This window comes from Pygocentrus nattereri, chromosome 1 (genome assembly GCF_015220715.1).
Source record: "Pygocentrus nattereri isolate fPygNat1 chromosome 1, fPygNat1.pri, whole genome shotgun sequence".
Lineage (NCBI taxonomy): Eukaryota > Metazoa > Chordata > Actinopteri > Characiformes > Serrasalmidae > Pygocentrus > Pygocentrus nattereri.
Window position 1 is genome coordinate 13,417,565 of NC_051211.1, and position 21,605 is coordinate 13,439,169.

The following is a 21,605-nucleotide window of genomic DNA, read 5'->3' on the forward strand; positions in this document are numbered from 1 at the left end:
GTGAATAAATCAATAAATCTGCCCTTCATGTGCCGTTTCTGGCCACGTCAGAGCGTGAGCTTCACGTGAGGAGAGAAAGACAGTCAGCTGCCCGGGACAGGGGTCAAAAGGTCAGGAGAGTTAGGATTTGGATTCATTCATGCTTTGGTCCGGTGTCTGGACATGTGTCAGTCCATCTGTTTGTTATAATGTTCTGTAGTGAGTTTCTCTTTTTCCACACGTATTTTAGGTCTGGTTTTCTCGATCTGTACGAGACTCCACAGCAGTATCTGAAACTCCACTCACAGGTCTATGTTCTGTTCTATATTTCATCTGCGTAAGTAAGCTGTTTTTAAAATTGCGTTTTTTTTTTGTTTTTTTTTGACTTAACGCCACTTTTTAAAAATCATCTGAACTGCACGAGTGCGCCGAGCAAGTCGCTCTTCACGTCACTGCGTCACCTGCACCTATATTTACCCCGTCTATCATATCTGGAACGGTGTGAATAGTTGGGAGTTTGGTTGGTGGTGTTTTATTCCCTAATCTCAGTGTTCATCTGGCTGAAGTTTGTCCCTTACAGTGGACCGTACTTGGTCTCGTACTGGGCCATCATCTTCTTGCAGCGGCTGCAGTCCTTCCGGAGCTCGGCCACTTCCTGCCGCAGCGCAGCGTTTTCCCGCTCTAGAAAACTAGCCCGTACTGCGATTTGATTCTCCTTCAGCCGCCGTGCGTCACGGGAGCGCTTCGCTGCCACATTATTCTTCTTCCTCCTCACCCAGTACTTCTCATCCTGAGAGAGAGAGAGAGAGAGAGAGAGAGAGAGAGAGAGAGAGAGAGAGAGAGAGAGAGAGAGAGAGAGAGAGAGAGAGAGAGAGAGAGAGATTTGTAAGGATATTTAAGATATCCTTATATGTTTGAAAGACATCCTAGGTTACACTACCTATATACAGCTAAGTAGTAGCAGTATCAAAATTCTGAGGGGTTCATGAAAATAAACTTATGATGCCACGCTGCCACGGTTTAGCCGCTTCACCCACAGTGTGTGACATTCAGTCTTTGGTACCCTTAACTAACTAGAGATGCAGCAATGGTTTACCTCAGTGTGGTGCTACAGCTAACTGATTAAGGCAATTGGTCCTTCATAGCCTAGCAACTGTAAACAAGCACGGGAATACCTCTGAAAACCTGTACAAGCCAAAGCATATTTGTGAATCTGAAAATTTGCCGTTTTCCAGATTTTGGTGGAAAGACTGAATTGTTTCCCAAGCTCCTCTGTTTGAGAAATGAGTAAGACCTCAATGTGTGGAAGAGCAAATTGCCAAACTAGCAAAGAGCATTTCTACTATTTCCCCCCCCCCCAGTCAGAATCAGAAGACAATTTAGAGAGTCAGGAAAAGGTCATTACATTTTGATAGAATATTATGGGAAAATAAGAATACTGACCTTTAAATTTTAAGTGTAAAAAAGATACATTTTAAAAGGTGTCAAAAAGGGTTCTGCGGAGTAAAATGATAGACAAACCACTTTTAAGGTCCTATAACCTTTCAATAAACGATTATTTGCAAATGAGACGTGAGTGTGAAGAGCCTTTTCTAAAGGTTAAAGAACCTCCACATAAGTGTTCTGCAGGGTTCTATACCAGCAAGCAACAACTCCTCATGAAAATCTACTTTCCTGCAAAGTTTATCTGCGTCTAACACGCTGGGCCCTCGCACCCAAAACTAACACAGCTGAGCTGATCAGCCGATCTTGGACATCTAAAGAGGTTCATTATATGGAGCATGTGTGGTAGGTTGTGATTGGAACTAGACAGGACCAAGGTTGGTGAACACTGTTCTACAATAATTCATGTTCTATAAGGTTCAACTTAGTTTTCCTAGAACTGTACATCTAAGCAAAAGAACCATTTAGGAACCTTACTTTTTTACTGTAGCTCTTAAAGTCACATGTTTTTGCTCAGCACTAACATAAAACTGCTCTGTTGGAATCAACAATCTTTCACTTTAAAATTCATTTTAAAAATATCAGAAAGGCAACTTTACCTAATATAAACAGCAAATGGACAATAAAACAATAACAAATATATACAAAAAAATAACATACTCCTATAAAAAGTAACTTCATAGGAAAAGCAAAACATGCTTTTAACTTTCACTGCAAATTAATAACAAAATAACATTTTTATTAAATTCAATCAATTTTGACAATGTAAATGAAGCTAAACCTTCCAAATTATGTAAAATAATGAAAAACACTTAAAAAAAAAAAAAAAAAATATATATATATATATATATATATATATATATATATATATATATATATATATATATATATATACATACATACATATATATATACATACACACATACACACACACACACACACACTTTTTTTAAATGAAACAAAAGATAGATTTAATCATTATCTGATCAGTATCTGAACTTCCATACGTTTTCCATGCAAATGTCTTTCCTTCTACTATAGATATTTTTAACAAGGAACACGATTTAAAACGACGGTATGGTTATTTTTTTTATATACTACACTAAAATGCTGCATTCCACGCTGACCGTAACCCCAACTCTGTAAACCAACCACAAAGTCCTTCTCTGTAACCTATCCTCAAACTATTTCCCCTCGGGGCTCTCTCCCTTCATAGACCCTTACTCGGCAAGGGCTCTTGGCTCTTCTGATTTGCTGTTGCTAATCCAGCACTGCGATTTGCTAGCAGTCACACAGCTTGAGGGTGTGAATGGAACAAAGAGTTGCATTCACAAAGTGTAGAGACATTGAGTTCTGATGTGGGAATAAGGGTCTACTGTACACGTATTGAATGATCCCAGCTCACTGATGGGTTAGCAGGCCGATGCTTCAAGGACATAACTTTTTGTACAGTGACATTTCCAGGTGAAACACGGTATAAGGAAGGGTCTCAGCAGAAAAAGAAGAAAAACTCTATTTAGAGATGATTCCCAGTACTGTTAGTTTACTATTACATACAAGTTAACAAATTTACACGGTAAGAGTAAATGGTTATAGGGTTATAGAGTTGCTGTGGTTTTGCATTACTGTCAGATCTTTCATAATCATTATATTTTAGCTAATGATTAATTACCATAATAATAATAATAATAATAATAATTGTAATGAATTAAAATTGTCTTTTGTTTATTATATCCAACAAGTACAAGCTTAAAGTGGCCAAACTGGCTGTTTAGCCATCTTGCTTTCCAGCTGTAAACACTCCCAGGTAAAGACGGACACATCCTGAGCTCAAATAAGCAAACATTTCTCACCACTGCCTCATACTGGCTTTAAAGTAACAGGCAGAAGAAGAAATATTTGTTGATTCTGTATGTCTCATAACATGTCTTAATAAATGTGATTTCTGTTTTCTTGTATTTATGTCTGTTTTCCTCAACCCAACTGATGAAAATGACCCAACTGATGAAAATTCTTGGCGACGTAAACATAATTGCGATCAGCTCAAATAATTGCAAATAGGTAATCATGCAACAATTACAACAGTTGCATTGGCAAATTTGTTCACACGCAGACACGAAACTGTTCAGAACAAATTTAGCAAGTTAATTTATTCAAATAATCTGAGGAAACGTGCTGGGATTTCTGTTCCATTTTGTTCACAAAGGCTGCGGCCCGCGGTCTAGCTAAACCTGCTGCTACTCACGTTCGCAAACCACGGTTGGAAAATCTGGCCAATGATCTCATTGAATTACATGGAAAAATATATAGCAATGTCGATAATTAGCACTAGTTGTTATATGCATTTGTAAATGTTCAATTTAAAGTCTGAATTGCATTTAATTCTGATTATTTCTGATTTAAGAAAACTAAACTGATTCCATACTATAGTGGACATGCAGCCTTTTTTGTCAGTTTCTCTTCTGAGATCATTTTTCTGCCACATGTATGTAGATACCCATTCTACTTACTGAGTTCAACTATGTGAGACTAATAATTGCATAAAATCAAATCAGTCATGCAGTCTCCATAAATGATCACTAACAGTAGAATAAGAGTAAGAGTTCAGTGATTACAATGTGGTATGGTTATAGGATGCTACCTTTCCAACAAGTTTGTTGCCAATTTTTTGCTCTAGTAGAGCTACCCCAGTCAATTGTAAGTGCTGTTATAGTGAAGTGGAAGCGACTAGGATTAACAGCATAGTTGCAAAGAGGTAAGCCACACAACCTCACTTCATAGTCGAGGGATGAAGTGTACAACATAAGCAGTTTAGACTAAGTTTCAAACGGCTTCTGGAAGCAACATGAAACTTCATGGCTGAGCAGCCATTCAAGTAGAAGTAGTAGTGGGAGTACTGGAAATATGTTCTCTGGAGTGATAAATCTCACTCTACCATCTGCCAGCGTAATGGATGAATATGGATTTGAAGGAGAATACGTAAAATGCCGGCTGTGAATTTCAGTGGAGGAGGAATAAAAATGATTTGGTATTCAACTATCACATCTGGAGGAGGAGGTGGTGATGTCTGGGTGTCCACATACATTTGGCAATATAGTGCACCTTTAACAACAGTTACTGATAACAAAAAAATGAGTCTCTCACCTTGGCATCTTCAGGAACAAAGACTTTCTTAGCCTTTTTGATCATGGGTTGTGGTTTGAGCTCCTCCTCACTAAAGCGGTGTTTCCGTGGATTGAAAATCTCGCCTCCAGGAACACTGGATAGAAGCAGGTCTGTTGGGTCTGGCTGGAAGTTCACGTTCACCTCGATGTCCTCTGGGTTAAGTGGAGATGGAGTCACTCGGTCCAAATCCTTTCTGGGCTCTAGAAGAATACATGCAAATCATTTTTTATTTAAGTAAATTCAACATCATTGTCCCCGATATCAAAACTGCCTTGGGGCAGATTTACTAAAATAGGTGCCAATTACTTACAGTCTAAAAACTGCACTGCTGGGGTTGGCAAATTAGTGGATTGTCTAATATGATCTTCTATAGAAATAGAGGCGCAACCTTTCAGTTACCATATGACCAGCACAATATAATCCCACCCACCACCACCATCTTTCTGTATTGGAAACCTTTTTCAGTCAGATAGGATAAAACATCGTTGGTTGTTTGTATTGTTTCTGTCAGCGCAAATATGTTTATATTTTGACTTAGTATGTCAAAATCTTGACTTTTCATCTCGAAATAATGGCATGTTTTGATTTTATAAGTAGAGAGTGATTTATGAAGAAATACTGAGTTATTACTCTTCTATAAACTAAGCTTATTTCACCATAACTCATTATTTTGAGGCAATAAATAACAGATAAACAAGTCAAAATTGAGAAAATAAGTAGTAATAATAATTAAAATCTAATAATTAAAAATGTGAAGATGTCAAACATAAACTCTAAATTTGAGACATATTGCTCCAGAAAAAAGAAAAAATAATAATAAAACAAGAGTTTTTCAACTGGCAGAAACAGGCATTCATTTTGCCATGTTAAAGCCAAAAATTAGACATGTTTTTCTCAGACATTAAACAGCACACATAATTATCAATTCCCTATCATTCTGAGAAGGATACTACCATAAATGCATGTGATGAGGCAGAAGCACAGAATACTGATAGGTGGGGCCAGGAATCAGCATGTACATAAAGTAAACGTCCCAAAACCATGCCAAACATGCACTACGTAACTATGTTCCTGGTTATGGCCGCAGACTAAAGAGCTGATGAAACGTCTGAAATACTGATGGGCTACTAAATGTACTATACTGTAAAGTGCTTTGCTGTTTTTACCACTGGTTGTATTCACCACTCACTGCTCATCACTTGAAGATGCTTGCTTTTGATATTGTATGTGCCATCATCCTCCTGAAAAGTGGTTTGAACGCCAACATCCATGGCTGCACATTTTGGTAACCTTATCTAACAGAGCCAACTGCTTATTGCACCTTCACACATACCGTTCTTCAACTTAAAGGGTGAGACCAACTAAAAACGTCAACTTTTTTAACTGAGAGCACTGGCCAAACAATTATTCATGTACAAGTTAACTGTTAATGATTTACATCACTATATCAAAGAAACAGAAAAAATTCCATTCACAAGTTTATAACAGTCCTCAGATTGGGGGATGTGACTACCTGGGGGGCTGCAGGGTGTGTGAAGGGGGCTGCAGAAAAATCTCAGGAGTTGTATTACTGAGTTTTAATTTTGTCACTTAATTACTACAAAGGAAGCCTTAAACTAAACTTGGAGGGAAAAAGGCGCTAAAAAAGTGCTACATATTGACAAGAGCACATCATATTGTTCAAATGTTTGGAATCACTTATTTTAATGTTTGTTTAATAATATTAAACACAACAATAATTTGGAGATTTAAATATGATAAACTAGTCACCAAAGCATGACTAGCAGTTAACTGCCCTCAATTTTTTCTGAATATTTATTAGATTATAACTCAATTCTTGATGTTCTAGAGCTTTTTCAGCCAATTCAAAATGATCTAGAGATCTGTTCATCATTCTGGACATACCAAAATGTCCTTATTTATTACAGCTTCCTGCTTATTATTTGAAAGTTGTGAACTTGCACCGGACAAGAATATTAGAAATATTAGTTTATACATTTACCTGTGAGAAGACAAGCTATGTTTTATTGTAAACACGGACTGCAACCTCTTGAAATCCAACTCACCTGCAGCATTCTCCTTCACTTGCAGCTCAGCCGCATCACTCTCACACTCCTCCTCTCCCTCTTTTTCCTTGTCTTCTTCTTTAGCTTTCTCTTTTTCCTCAGACACTTTAGGGGTCGCCTCTGGGGCCGCCTCTGGGGCTGCCTCTGGGGCCGCCTCTGGGGCAGCTGTGGAAGATGCTGGAGCTTCGTTGCCATGATGCTCCTGCTCCAGAGTCTTCTGCAGCTCCTCCTCCAAAGCCACGGGGATGCCGTTCTCCAGCAGGAACTCATCTAGATCCATGTACTCCAGATGGAAGTTCTCCCCATCATACGGGATGGTTTTGTCCCAGATGGCTGGAGTTAGGGAGGCTGAAACACTGCCCGCACCCCCTGACCCTCCACTTCCACCTCCACCACCACCTCCATCTCCATGAGATTGCCCATCTCCATTGGAGCTCAACTTCTCCTTCTCGATTTCTGTGACCAAAAAAAAAAAAAAAAAAAGGAACGAGTTAGTGCAAACCAAAAACCAGAGGTGTTAAAATGCATCAAGCAATTAAAATGATATCCAATATAGCATGTGTGCATTTTACAAACTACCGACCAAAAGGTTTGGTATATTGGACCCGTTTTCACCGTCTTCATTTTGAGTATTCAATTAATTTTTAAAGGGCCAATATCATGGAAAATCAAACCCCTTACTTCTGTAAATCAAACAGTTTGACACTGCATATAAACAATACGCTTTCAAAACTTCTTGTTCATTCCCTAATTCCTATATGGAAACAACGGATGCAGAAAACAGTCCATTTGGAATTCAATGTTCTTATGATGTCATGAAAACCAACACATTTATATATATTTACTTATTCAATCTCTGGCAGTTTAGCTCAGCCCATTTATGCTGAAAGTTAGTAAAGAGAGTTTCAGTCTGAGCTCCTTTTTGAATATCAGTCATACATAAGGCACAGTAACAAAAAGACAATTTATTACTAAAAGCTAAACAGAGGTTGGAAAACAATAAATAAAACCACACAAACTTCATAGGGAACCAAATAAAAATGCAGAATACAGGCCCTTTAAATCAATCAATGAATCAATCAATCATTCTCATACAAAACTTATCAAATTTAATCAAATTGTGGGGTATGGATTTCATGATGCAATTATATATCAATCCACTTATTATAATCAATCCAGTTGAGGCTGGAAATTTACTCCATTCTGAAATACCACAGTTCATTGAAAGATCCCTGCGCAGGAATAGAACAGTAACTGGTCTTTTCTTTTGCTTCCATGGTCACCGAGTTCACTGCTGTTTGTGAAAATGCAGGCTAAACATTTCATGTACAAATATTTGAGCTGGTCCAAGTAACCATTGTAGTCTTGTGGATCCTGGAAGTGTGCAGTACTGTACACAAGACTGAAGAACTACAAAGAACTACATAAACTAAGAACTACAAAGGTTCTACAAAATCTTTGATAACAAATGCAGGGGACACTACAGGAGACGTGATGACAAAGCTTAGTGCTTTTATTTCTAACAATGTACATATAATGCAGAGTGTTTTCAATGTAAGAGAACAAAAGGTTGTGAAGCTTAGGAATGCATCAGTACCGATACTGGTGTTGGATATCAGCCTAATGTGGTGCTCGTATGCTTGCACTCATAAAAATGATACCAACATCTGATACCACCCAGTACCATGTGATGTATGCTGCTGTTACAAACAAATGACGTAAGTTGGCACTGAACGAATGTCTTCTCACACAAGTTTATCGAGTAATCATGTCACTATGGCCAAGGCACTACCCAACTTCACTCATTATGTGGACTGTCCCACCAGACAGGAAAGAACACTGGACCTGCTGTACGCTAATGTTAAGGATGCATACAGCTGCTCCCCCTCCCCCCTGGGAGGGTCAGACCACAACTTGGTGAACCTCAGTCCCTGGTATGTGCCGCTGGCGAAGAGTCAGCTTGTGACCACGCGGACAGTGAGTAGATGGTCTGAGGAGACTTACGAGGCACTGCAGGATTGCTTTGAGGCTACTGATTGGCTGGCACTTGGACATTGACAGGCTCACAGAGTGCATCATGGACTACAATAACTTCTGTCCGGACTCCACTGTCCCAACCAAGACTGTTAAATGCTACCCAAACAAGAAGCCGTAAGTAACAAAGGACATTAAAGCTCTTATTAACAGCAAGAAGAGGGCCTTCAGAGCTGGAGACAGAGAGGAGGTGAGAATGATCCAGAGGGAACTGAAGACAACTATCAGGGAGGCCAAGAACAAATATAGGAGGAAGCTGAAAGGAAAACTCCAGCAGAACAACATGAGGGAGGTTTGGTCCTCATTCCACTTCATCACCAGCTTTAGGTCCAGCAACAACAGAGGAGTAGAGGGCAGCGTGGACAGGGCTAACAAGCCAAATCTGTTCTTTAACAGATCTGACACTGCAGGCTCGGTCCTCCTCCGTCCTGACTCCTCTGTTGCTGGTCCTCAGCAGGCCATTCCACTCACCCTCCCTCCCCCTCCTGTGACAGCCCACCTCCAACCCTCCCCCACCCATCACCTCTACAGTGAGTCTCACTGCTGACCAGGTGAGAAGACAACTGAAGAGACTCCACACAAACAAGGCTGCAGGCCCTGATGGGGTCCCCCAAGGGTGCTTAAAGTCTGTGCCACCCAGCTTTGTGGAGTACTGCATCATGTCTTCAACATGAGCCTGAGTCTCCAGAGGGTTCCTATGATGTGGAAGACGTCCTGCATTGATATCTACAAACATCTGGGATTGTATATTGACAATAAACTGGACTGGGCTAAGAACACTGATGCTCTCTACAGGAAGGGCCATAGTCGTCTCTATTTTCTGAGGTGCCTGAGGTCCTTCAACATCTGCCAGACTATGCTCAGGATCTTCTATGAGCCTGTGGTGGCGATTGCCATCCTCTATGCTGTTGCATGCTGGGGAAGCAGGCTGAGGGTGGCAGATGCCAACAGGCTCAACAAACTGATCCGCAAGGTCGGTGACGTTGTGGGAGTGGAGCAGGATTTGCTGACGGCAGTATTAGAGAGGAGGATGCTGTTTAAGCTGCAGGCCATTATGGACAATGGCTCCCACCCACTCCACGACACAGTAATGAGAAAGAGGGGCAATTCAGTGCAAGACTCACTCTACCAAAATGCACCACAGGAAGTCATTCTTACCTGTGGCCATCAAACTCCTCCCTCAATGTGTGATACTATGGTTCATCTGTGCAGTACTCAATACCAAATTGTACTGTTCATATGGGTAATAATAATAATAAATAATTTTTTTTTATTATCCATGCAATAACTCAGAGGTGCAATAATTTGAACTGCTTTATACAGTATGTTTCATAATTATTATCACAGCCACTGCCACTTTAAACGTGTATATTGCAAATTTCTCTCTTGTTTTAAATTATTAAAGCGTTTATTCTTTTACATAAACAGTTGCAACTGTAATGACTGCAATTTCCCTCTGGGATCAATAAAGTATTCTGAATCTGAATCTGAAGTTCTGCCGATAGTGTGACAATCAGACGCCAAGTCGATGCACACTTCAAACATTTCACCTATGCAGTTTCCCACCTGACCTACACACGTATTTCAATCAGACCATTTTCATACCATGTGAATACATAATTTAGTAAGCTTTGCTCGATGCGCGATGCTCTATATATAACGTACAGTGTGAGTCACCAAAGAACAAGATTTCTAAACCTGCACAGTGAATGTCTGGCTTTAGAGGACCAAACTATGAAACATACTTTACTTACAGCTATAATGAAGTGCGTTTCTGATGTGGAACACCACTTAATCTTCTCCACTGCAACGCTACTCAAACTAAGGTAGCTAATGTAGCATAGCTAGCTAATGCATGTCATTGAGAATCATCTAGATTTTAATGATTTAACTGTTAAGGAGCAGTGCACTCATTTACACTAACAGCTACTCAATTCTAAGTAGGTTATATCGTATATTATGGGAACCTTGTTGGTAAGTAACTATTCAGTCTGAAAAAATGTTATTAATGCCTCACTAGTTAAGATTACTAAAGGAAAAGACGTTACAGAGTAGTTCTTGCTCATGTTCTAGGCCATCTGCAAAGGAACATCATGGCATACTAGTGAGTCCTGCAAGCTCCAATAATGCATTATATTTTCAGCATTACAATGCAAGCAGTAAAATACACCACCTCTAGAAAGAGTAACTGTATTTTATGGATATGGACCACCACATGATACAGATCCATTTTCAATACGCCCTCAATAACATCAACATTAAGCACTGTTAAAATGTGACAGACTTTAAATTATGAAGAAATGTAGAAAATCAGTAAACAAGCGATGTAAACAAAGTCATTCAGAGTAATTTGAGGTGAAATTGTTAATTATAGAGAAACTTGGTGGTTTCTTTAAAGTGGTGCTGAAAAGAACCAAGGGTCGCAATGGCTACAATGCAAAAAGCCAATCTATTTACTATCCAAAACCACCTGTGAAGCTACACAAGCCTGAGTTTTTACATGGAAGAATGACAATGGTAAAACACAAACAGTAAGTTTTCTTTGGGGACTGTTCGCCTTACAGCACAGGTCAAAACTTTCATAAAACAGACATTAGGCAGCTTATTTGCTACCATTTCATTTAACCCTCTTATTATCTTTGACCCTATTCAATGTTTAACATTACTAAATAAGGAATAGACATATTTTTGGTTCTGATTCAATGACTTTGCCTAATTTAAAGGGGACAAATGGGTGAACACAAAATTAACATGATATATTTTCAATGTTCTGTACACACTTTATATGCATCAGTGTACTCTGAGATCAATCTGACCTCAGCCTGGTTCAGCTGTATAAAACACATTTGTCATGACCAATAGTGGTCACAACAACACTGTAATTTTATAATCTCCAAAAACCTTCCCTTTGCTTTAGGGCCCTATCCTAACATAACCATACCAGTTAGAGAAAGAACCTCTGATGGCTCACAAAACACAGGAGGTTTAAACTGCTTAGGTCAAGGATGTGAGTGAATGTGAAGAGAACAGGAAAATTTAACTGTGATTCAGCATTTACACTCTGCATGCACTGAAGTTTGGTTCCCATCACCACTGCTGTGAACAATCACTTTCTACGCTTCTCTAGAACGGAGCATTTTATATTAGACCACTATGAATGACTGTTTACATCTGAACGATTTGATTATGCAGAAATGTGGTATTCCAGTTAAACTACTGAGGAGATACTGAACAGGTCTCCTAATGCAGTGAGCAATCATACACTTCACAGTGAATGACGGTGGAAGGGTAAAATTAGTAGCAGATCTAAAAGTAATGTGTAAAAGTGAAGGATGACCTGCTAAATCGCATGTTAGCGACAGAAACTTGGGCCAAGGGCAAAAAATTCTTAGCAGACTATCAGCTACTGTATCTAAATAACGCTAACAACTCTAACTCAGAGCAAACTGCTAGCAGTCTAGTAACAGTAATAGCCTTTTTCTTAGCGTGTTACAGGTTATAGATGGTGCTTTTGGACCACCAAGAAGAACCTAGCAGAAGAAAACTAAGGAGAGAACTTCATGTTCTTTCTGGTACAGCTAATGTCACTGTTACGCCAGAAGGAGGAAGTGCAGATACTGCATTAAAAGGCTGAACACTCTCTCTCTCTCTGCTTCTCACAGTTTCTCTTCATTCTAGGGTTTCGTCACCTGACTAGAGTACACAAAGCATGTACACAAAGGGCATTAATGCGCACGGCACGGAAAAACAGCCAACGAACAGATCTCTGTCTCCAAAATTAACTTCACGACAGAATGAACTTTGGACGGTGACGGTTGAGGCGTTCGGCTAGCTTAGCCTGCTACTCAACACCGACTCACTCGTATTTCATTTACGGACCACACGAAAACGCACACATACAAGGCCTGAGGACTTCACGGTCAGGCCAAAACCACCGTAATGTGCCCAGAACAATGTAATGTAATGTAATGTAAAGAACTCTTACCATCGTCTCCGTCGTCGAGTATATTAGGTGGAGGAATATCCATGATTTTCTTCAAAACAAAGGGGAACGATTTTTGCGGATCATTGCTGGGAGCAACAGCCACGGAAACGTTATCCGTCGTTTGTCCAGGCATAGCTCTCACACTGCAGTGGCCCTACCGTGAATAAGTAAATAACGAAACTACAGCTAAGCCGTTTCGCAGTCTTCCGTTGCCGCTAAAGCTGCCTTATTTTTCTAGCAGAAACAACGCCGTTGCTCCCCACTTCACCGTGTTAGGCTCTGGTTCGTTACATATTCATGAGACGAACACCGCCCTAAGACAAATCTAAAGCATCCATTGGCCATCGGTGACTTAACACATGAATATTAAGCAGACAGCGTTCATTCGAGCCAATGATCTCTAGGGAGGGCGGGGCAAATGCTCTACTCGATGTCCCACTGGTCAGCTATCGCGAATCCTTGAAACGTGCGGAAAGTGGAGAGAAAAGGGGATATAAACGCAGTCAATCCACCTTTTTAACTATCCCAAACCTGAGACAAAAACAGTAAACACCCAATATACTAACTCATTTCGGCAGTCACGCTTCAAAAAATAATTTTGTTTTTCTCATAACAATATTGATCACTTATTGCGTTACAGCTTTTGGAGTTTTTAAACACCTTGTCACTGCTGGACTGAGAATAGTCCACCAACCAAAAACATCCACCATCAACGTCCTGTGATCACTGATACAGTTTTTGATGATGACCAGCACAAACTGTGCAGCAACAGACGAGCTATGTCTAAGATTTCACATCTACAAGGTGGACCAACAAGGTGACCCGCTTCCTGAATAATGTCTGCTCTGTGGTGGTCCTGTGGGGGTCCTGACTACTGAAGCTCATTGTGAATGAGTGCACCCACATGTTAAGAGGAGCTGATAAAATGGACAATGAGTGCAGAAACAAGGAGGTGGTCTTAATATCATGGCTGGTGTATATATTATAGTATATTTATGTTTAACTAACAAGATATAGTTAAAGTATAATCATCTGTTATTTATATTACCGATTATACTTATTTTGACAATTATTTCATTTCCATATCTGCCCTTAATAATTACTGGACTCCGTATTCAGAGCTGACTGTGCTGGTACAGCCTGGATTCTGCCTGTATTTTTCCACCGTTTCTCTGCTCGTGTTTTCCCACGTGCCCATCACGCTCACCCGGAGTGTTCGGAATCGACGGCACGTGAGGCGGCGGGACAGAACGCGCTGACGTCACGCCCCGCCCCCGTGCTCAATTTCACTACGCACCGCAGTCTATAGCGAGGAGTTTCACGAACCGATTCATTCTAAATGTTCGATTCAATGATTAATTGATTCATGAGTAAACGCTCTTGTTTTCGGTCTGTTTGTGAGGGTTTCCAGACATTAGGACCACTGAACTGTCTCGCAGTAGTAGGTTCAAGCGACTAAACTTACAGCATAAACTTAAAACCTTGTGGTATTAAATGATTCATTGTGGTATTAAATGTGGTATTAAACACATTCATTATCAGTTCCTCTTCACAGTGTGAGTGCTGCGCTGCTGAGTACAATAGCACTTTCAAACAAGTTAGTTTCATTTAATTTCCTCCAGATTCAATGAGATTCGTCAGATTCATAAGTACAGAGCACAAACGCAAAACAGAAAAAGGTTACATTTTACTGAGAGATCTTTTACAACGTGGTATTTAATGTAGTGATTCTATGAGCATAAACTGGGTAAACTTGTGTCGCATTTATTTCTAATTTATAGGGGGGGGGTAACCTGTACCACGGACGTAGTAAGATCCATTTGGACTTGTGAATCGACTCGACCTGTGAATCAAAAGAACCGATTCATTCGTGAATCGGACCTCACTACGGGTTAGTACATTTTGTTCTCGCGCATTTTAACCGCAGGTGCAAAACCAAAAATGCTACAAAGGGGTTTGTTTCAACGCATCTTTCCTGCAATACGGTTGTAAAGACCGACTGTCTCAGTTTATAATCGTGCAACAAAAAATCAGGACCAACGTGACAAGAAAACCCACCAGAAACACGCACCGGAGCGAAGGCACGCGACCATGAGCGTGTGGAGCTGCGTTTACCCAGAATGACTTCTGCACCACATTAAAGCGGAAGGGGTGTGAGTGAACGGCCATAGGCACACTTCTCACGCACATATACGTGCACAGACACCCCCCCCCCACACACACACACACAAACACACACACACACACACACAAAAACAAACACACACAAAAACACACACACACACAAACAAACACACACAAAAACAAACACACACACAATACTGTGCAGTTAGAAACCACCCTTCATTTACTTAATTTCCAAATAGCACTAATTATCATTTTTCAGAATGAATATTTTTAAGAGTTTAAGATAATTCACATATGTAAAAAAGAAGGAAAGTCAAAAGCAAATAAGAAAGCATAAGCAAACAAGACTTTCCAAAACCTGAGTTTAAAAACGTTACAAGATACAGAAAAATGAGACTCCTAACACCAGTACAATTACTTGTACCTAAAGGCTATTTTGACTGGAAATTAAATAAATGATGGTTGGCTTGCACAGTACTCTATATGCATACATGTGCTCTCATGCATGTAGACACTGAGTGTGCATGCATATACTAGAGATGCACATACACACAACATATACACACATTCAGGACTCATGCATACATACATGCATACATAGAATTCTGTGCATGTATGTGTGCGTGGGTCCCTAGGCCTGTATACACATACACACACACACACACACACACGTTTTAATCACTGTGAGAACAGGAACATTATGTTCTATGCTGAATTCCTCTTGGACTACTTTGTGCTCTGTAACATGTAATCTCTGGTTACAGCGAAGCAGTAAACACTCTCAGCTTGAGCATTCACTTTTACACAAACACCACGAATGACAGCTTTATACAGAGCCGCTAGACAGGACCTACACCTCAGCCTCAGCACCTGTATTAACACTCCATTACAGTCACTATTACAGCTCATACATTAACCACAGTAGAGAAAGTGGCTCTACATGGCACAACATTCACTCAACTGTTGTTACATGAAAATAATAGGGATATAACAATACAATGTGATGTATATCAATTTATCATACATATTACCTTCTGGCTTGTGTATTAACTTATTAGCTTGTGACTACAGCAATAGACTGGAACACTGTATTGTTATCAAATATTGTACTTTTATAGAGTTGAAGGGTTGACTAAACTAAAAAAAGCTTGTTCTGCTTTGTTAACCGCTACCATGTCGGTGTCCCTGCAGTGCTGAAAATGATCCACTACCTAAATAATACCTGCTCTGTGGTGGTCCTATGTGGGCTAACAAAGTATGCAAAGAATCATATCTGAAATTGTACAAAGTGCACCTATATGTTCAATGGGGTCAACTGACAATGAGTGTAGATACCAAACAAGTGTACCTAATAAAATGACCAGTGAGTGTACATATATATACAGTCAAAGTTTGGGCATTGATGATCAAATGACTTTGTTTTGTTGATTTTCTGTGAAAGTGAAAATAAGTCTTCCACAGAGGGCACACTCCTGCACATTCAAACAAATACTGTTTATTTGCGTAATTTAATAATAAAACTGTATCCTGTGCAAAAGTTATGGCACATGTTTATTTATTTATTCACAGTATGTAAACTCAAGTTATTTGTACAGGGGTGTTTAAACCTTTGCTTGAGAATATGACGATTATCATGAATATGAAGATCAAAATGAACAAATCATATCTACTGAAAATGAAAATACAACATACTAATTTGATAAACATGTTCAAATCTATAAAGGGTGCATGCAAATTGTGCTTCGTGCAATCAACAGCCTGCAAACAGCTGCATGCGACCATGTAACTTTGGCCTTTTAGTCACAACAGAACAGAACAACAGCTTTGCAACAGCTTTACTCCCTTCAGGTGATCAGCTATAAGCTTCAGGTAATACGTAGCAGTTGAGCAGTTATTACACAGAATGCTACTGAATTAATAACCAGCTTCTGACCTTTATAATAAAACCCAACATTGACTGTAACACAAAGTAAGTAGTGAGAAAGCCCCTTTTTTTGCTAGGCCACCCTCAGTGAAGTCCATCACTCCCATCTCACTGCCTTATCACACTCCAGCAGGCTGCCAGCCAAAACAGACTTCATCTCACTTTTTCTCTAGAATACTGACTCAGGCTTTTTCCTCAAGCATGCACAAAGTGCTAATCAATATGGGTGAAGAATCAGCAAAAAGGCCCTTTATAAGATCTCAAAACATCTTTAAAAATCTCAAAAAATTACTTTTTTGCAAGCAGTGTATGTGGGGGCCTAATAGCAGTTATTCCCAGCATGCACAGATTTACTACAGCTAATATGCCCCATTACTATATAATTAATGTTATATGTAGGCAGTAAAATGTGCATTAGTATGCTATCTGTACAGCATGTGTTTACCTATTTTCATTTAAAAGATCTGCCAAACAAGTCATTTGAACAGAGGTACCCAAATGTTTGCATGCAAATGTTTATTTGATATTTAGTGAAAACCCAATCAGGACTGTTGCAAAGACAGCAGGGCCTAAATCTGCGCCTGCTGGGCTTTTTCCTGGCTTTTTCCTGGTAGCGCCTGTACAAACACACGACTGGCTCTTTGTACTGAAAGACAGGACTTCTTGTAATTCAAGCTATTCCATTCATATTTCAGCCACCGGGCACGTCTTCTGATAACATCACTGGTTCTAAGACAACCACAACAATGCTGGGAACTGCTACTCCACCATGTGATGATTATGGAAAGTTGTTTACCCAGGAGAACAAGAAGATCAGTGCTATTGCTTCTGAGGATTAAGGTCAATACAGATTTGTGGACCATGAGGTCCCCATCATTAAGGTTCATTTTAACTCTTTTAAACATCAAAGATTATTTTAATACAGCAAAGCCTCAGTCACAGAAACTGGTCATGATTGTTGCATACCCCTCTGCTGACTTTAGCACATCTGAATATGAATTTTTCCCCCATTCCTATTATTAGTTTTCATGCTGGTCTGAAACGAGTCTTGCAGACTTGCAAACTGTTTCTTTCACACCTCCCCTCCAAGGGCTTCAATCAGCACTTGGCTTCTCAGCATAGCTCCTTCCATTTTGAGGTTTTTAATTACAAAAATGTTAGTAGATCAGCACTCTGATTTTGACATATCAATACTGAGAGTCTGCCGTTTTTTTTTTGATAATCATTTCATACCACACTACTAGCATAATTTAGAAACTGCAGTAGGGAAACAGAATATACAAAATAAAGACATTTCAAATCCAGATAGCAAGAGGATTTCAGGCCACTGGTCCACTCATGGCAAAGCTGGTGGCTCACTGGCTTTTTGCTCAGTGTTTTCCAGGTAGCCCAGTGGTGATGCCAAGTCTCAGACAAAATACCACTTTTCCATCACTTATTTTCCACTCACAGTCCAACTGACAATTTACTTTTTTTCCCTTCAGTTATTCTTTAAGTTACGCTTTAGTGAATAATTTAGTAAATTAGTTAAGTAAATAATTCTAACAGAAATATCATAAATAAAGCCAGTTATACAGCTGTAACTAATCTAGCACATGGTCAGCAACAACATTTTCAACTAAATCACCTACTAACAACTGATGTTCTATTAGGCCTAGTCATCCTTTTTTCTCAGTAGTTTGTGATATTGGTCTTAAGCCCTATTCGAGTTGGATTAGTTTTATCTGGGGAGATCTGGTAATGTATTAAGTGTGCGATTTGACTGGCCCATTTCGACAGGATAAAGGATCTCTAATTTCCCTAAATTATCCCAAACAGCACAGACTGCAACATCATCACGCAGATGTTTAGCCGCACTGCAAACAGACAAGCATTAGGCCACCCAACAAGACAGAAAACGCACTTTCTGGTGAAAGAAGCTTTTGAGTTAAATTTCCTTTTCCTTGCAATTCAGCAAGCACCAAAAGCATTTGGGATTTCAGTATTCTTGACATAAATTTGAGGATTAAGGAATTGGGTCAAATCAAGCTCTATTTTAGCTGATAGCCTTGTCTTCAGGTCATAATAATGGGAGACACTGTTTTCGAAGTCAGCTTCTTATTCGCCAGCTTCTTGTTAGATTTTTTTAATTGAGGTGCCTGAATGTAACTGCTGCACCACTTAAGGTGGAACAGGAAAATTCAAACAAAAGGCTGGCAAATTGCAGTCAGCCTCATCCATTTTCTACTACCTGGTTTTGTTATTCCATTTCTGAGATGTAGATTTAAGCAGGACTACTACTACTGAGGAGCTCTGAGTTTGGCAAATTATAAAATGTAATGTTAATCCAGCTGGAATAAGGCTTTAGTTAATTTCCCCCAAATTTAAGGCTATGTGCATTTAAAATCTATGGAGATAATTAGATTCATTAGGCACGACAGTAATCTGGGTGGTCTAAAGTTGGACCAGCAACGGCATAGTGTCAGCAGGGTGCCGACCTTATCAGTGGACTGATATGTGCTTGCTATCTGGGAAATATCAGAAAGGCCTGACATGAGAAAGACCTGAAATCTTGCACAAAAACATGTTTGTGTCTGTTTTCCTTCAGTGAAAGAATGACTCAAGTAGCAATAAATGTAGCTGTCTAAAAACAACCTGAAGGAAAAAGTCGAAAGGCTTCAGAACTACTGGCACCATAATGAAGATAACAAAAAGACCTTAGAATAAAAAACAGTCTTCCACTGTAAACTTAAATTAGTTGACTTTAAAACAAATCCTGAAAAAAGTAAAGTTACTCAACAAGTACAAGCTTACATACTTTTATAGGAGCTATAGTTAATTTATAATTTTCAGTGATCCACACTTCCAAAGCAAGTAAGGTTAACTCAACCAGCTTAATATTTTCCACTAAAACAGACTTTTCCAAGTTTCATTTACTCTTAAGGTAGCTCCGGTAACTTCAATCGTATTTTCTTCCTTGCTCAAAACACATTGATTTCACTACATTACATATCATTACACATCCAACCTGTAACATTCTGCTTTAACAGTCTGATGCTGCTCGGCTTAACTTTTAAACCTGAACACAAACACCGTCATGGTGAGAACAACAAAATCATGTAAAAGCCATCCAAACTTCACATTTAACATGAGAGCATCTATGATATAAAATGAAGTTTTGAAAAGAGAATTATATTCATTAATTAGAAGAATAAGTGTTAATTAACACAAACCAACAAACAAAAAAACACTGAATGCTGGGAAGCTTTCTGGGCAAAAGACTTTTTGGCTGTAGAACTTGCAAATGGAAATGATCTTCACTCGATTCGCCTCAGTAACTAGGCATCATACAAGAAACAGTGCATGTTACTAGATTTGCATTAGTAACGTTAACAAAAAAGTACAATTATGTTTTACAGTGTAGGTTTTGAGGAGCTTGTGAAAGCATGCAAACCTGCGGAGCCCCACTGGTGACATCCTGTATAAATAAAAAAAATAATGCGTGGCCACAACTCAGTAAGCCACGATCTCGTTCCCACGCCTTATTAAGTCATGGCCACGCATTAGGATCTCGTTCCCACGCGTTAATAAGGCGTGGCCACGCAATATTTTTATTTATACAGGATGTCACCAGCGGGGCCCCGTACAACCCAGTAATTATAAGGTGTGTAGCTATTTTATAGCACGGTTTATGGAGGTCAGTGACCGTTCGTTTTATTCCACCTGTGTGTTCTCCAGTCTTCCCCAAGCTGATGGATGACTGAGGGTGTTTGGTCTGTCAGTAACCTTATATTCCCATTGCACGCCAAAAGCCATTGAATGGGGTCACTGAGCCCTAGAACCACAGTAGAACCACTGAGTACGTCCTGCATCTATCTAGCATAGGAACTGACGTCTGTTTGGCGCTTTTTCTCTCGTTTTGAGATTATTTTGGTCCAAAAGAAAGGCCAAAGCTCCAAAGTGAGACGTGTGAGCAACAGCCAAGTAATGCAGGAGGTAAACAAACAGCAGAGAATAAAGTTTAACACAGGTAAGAAGAAAATATATGAAGCTATAATTAAAAATCACAGATTCATCGACATCGTTTGAAGTATGGAGCTGCATATATGGAGTTAATTAGTTCGCTCCTCACGTCTGCCTGTATTGTCATTTACAGTTTTCATTAAGAATAGCTGGGATAACTGTAGGGAGACCTTTCCCCTGAACGTTTCAGCACAGCTAGCACAGGCTCCGAGAGTACAAAAGTCCATAAAACTGCTCAATTTGCAATCTATGAGGACAGGAATGTGAAGTTGACAGGAGAAGCTTTCTTACCGCCGTCATCAAAGTAAAGGAGTGAAGCTGGATAGTCCAGGAAAGTCTTGTAGACCTGCTGGACGTCACTGAGCCCGCTGAGAGAAAACATTTTAATATAAAATCCAAGAATCCACTGGTTTAAGGACAAAGATTCAGAAAAACTGTCGACATGTAACTAACTGCCCCGTCACTTCACTTAAGTTGCAACGCAGCAAACAAAAATCACGCGGCAGCGCCGTCTGCTACATTATTCAGCACGTGGGAACGTCCCCCGACTTATGAATATTCAAACCAGCGCCGGTGACCGGACCAATCCACTCATTGTCTCGTTGAATATGTAAATACTGGGCGTTAAAGGGCGTTGGTTGTCTACAAAACGAAAAACAGCGAAAAGCAATGTTTTGAACGTGCGTTTAGATTCACTTTATAAAAAGTTATGTAGTTTTCTCAACAATTTTATATATATATATATATATATATATATATATATATATATATATATATATATATATATATATATATATATATATAAAAATATGCACATATATATATATATATGTGTGTGTGCGTATGTATGTATAATATATATACATTTACATACATACA

General features: G+C 39.4%; 1 protein-coding gene across 2 annotated transcripts; it reads right to left on the reverse strand.

Moving 5' to 3' along the window:
- Positions 1 to 272: 272 nt before the first annotated feature.
- Positions 273 to 21,209, reverse strand: tefb (TEF transcription factor, PAR bZIP family member b). 2 transcript variants are annotated; one of them, XM_017717329.2, is made up of 4 exons: positions 21,018 to 21,209; positions 6,655 to 7,110; positions 4,568 to 4,788; positions 273 to 769 (listed from the first exon to the last, which is right to left on the reverse strand). In XM_017717329.2, exons 1-4 carry the CDS (start codon positions 21,106 to 21,108, stop codon positions 554 to 556), a joined length of 984 nt encoding a protein of 327 aa, XP_017572818.1. In that variant the 5' UTR covers positions 21,109 to 21,209; the 3' UTR covers positions 273 to 553. The 2 variants fall into 2 exon arrangements, with proteins under 2 accessions (XP_017572818.1, XP_017572817.1); XM_017717328.2 differs by lacking the exon at positions 21,018 to 21,209 and adding an exon at positions 12,674 to 12,974.
- Between the last annotated feature and the right edge of the window lie 396 nt (positions 21,210 to 21,605).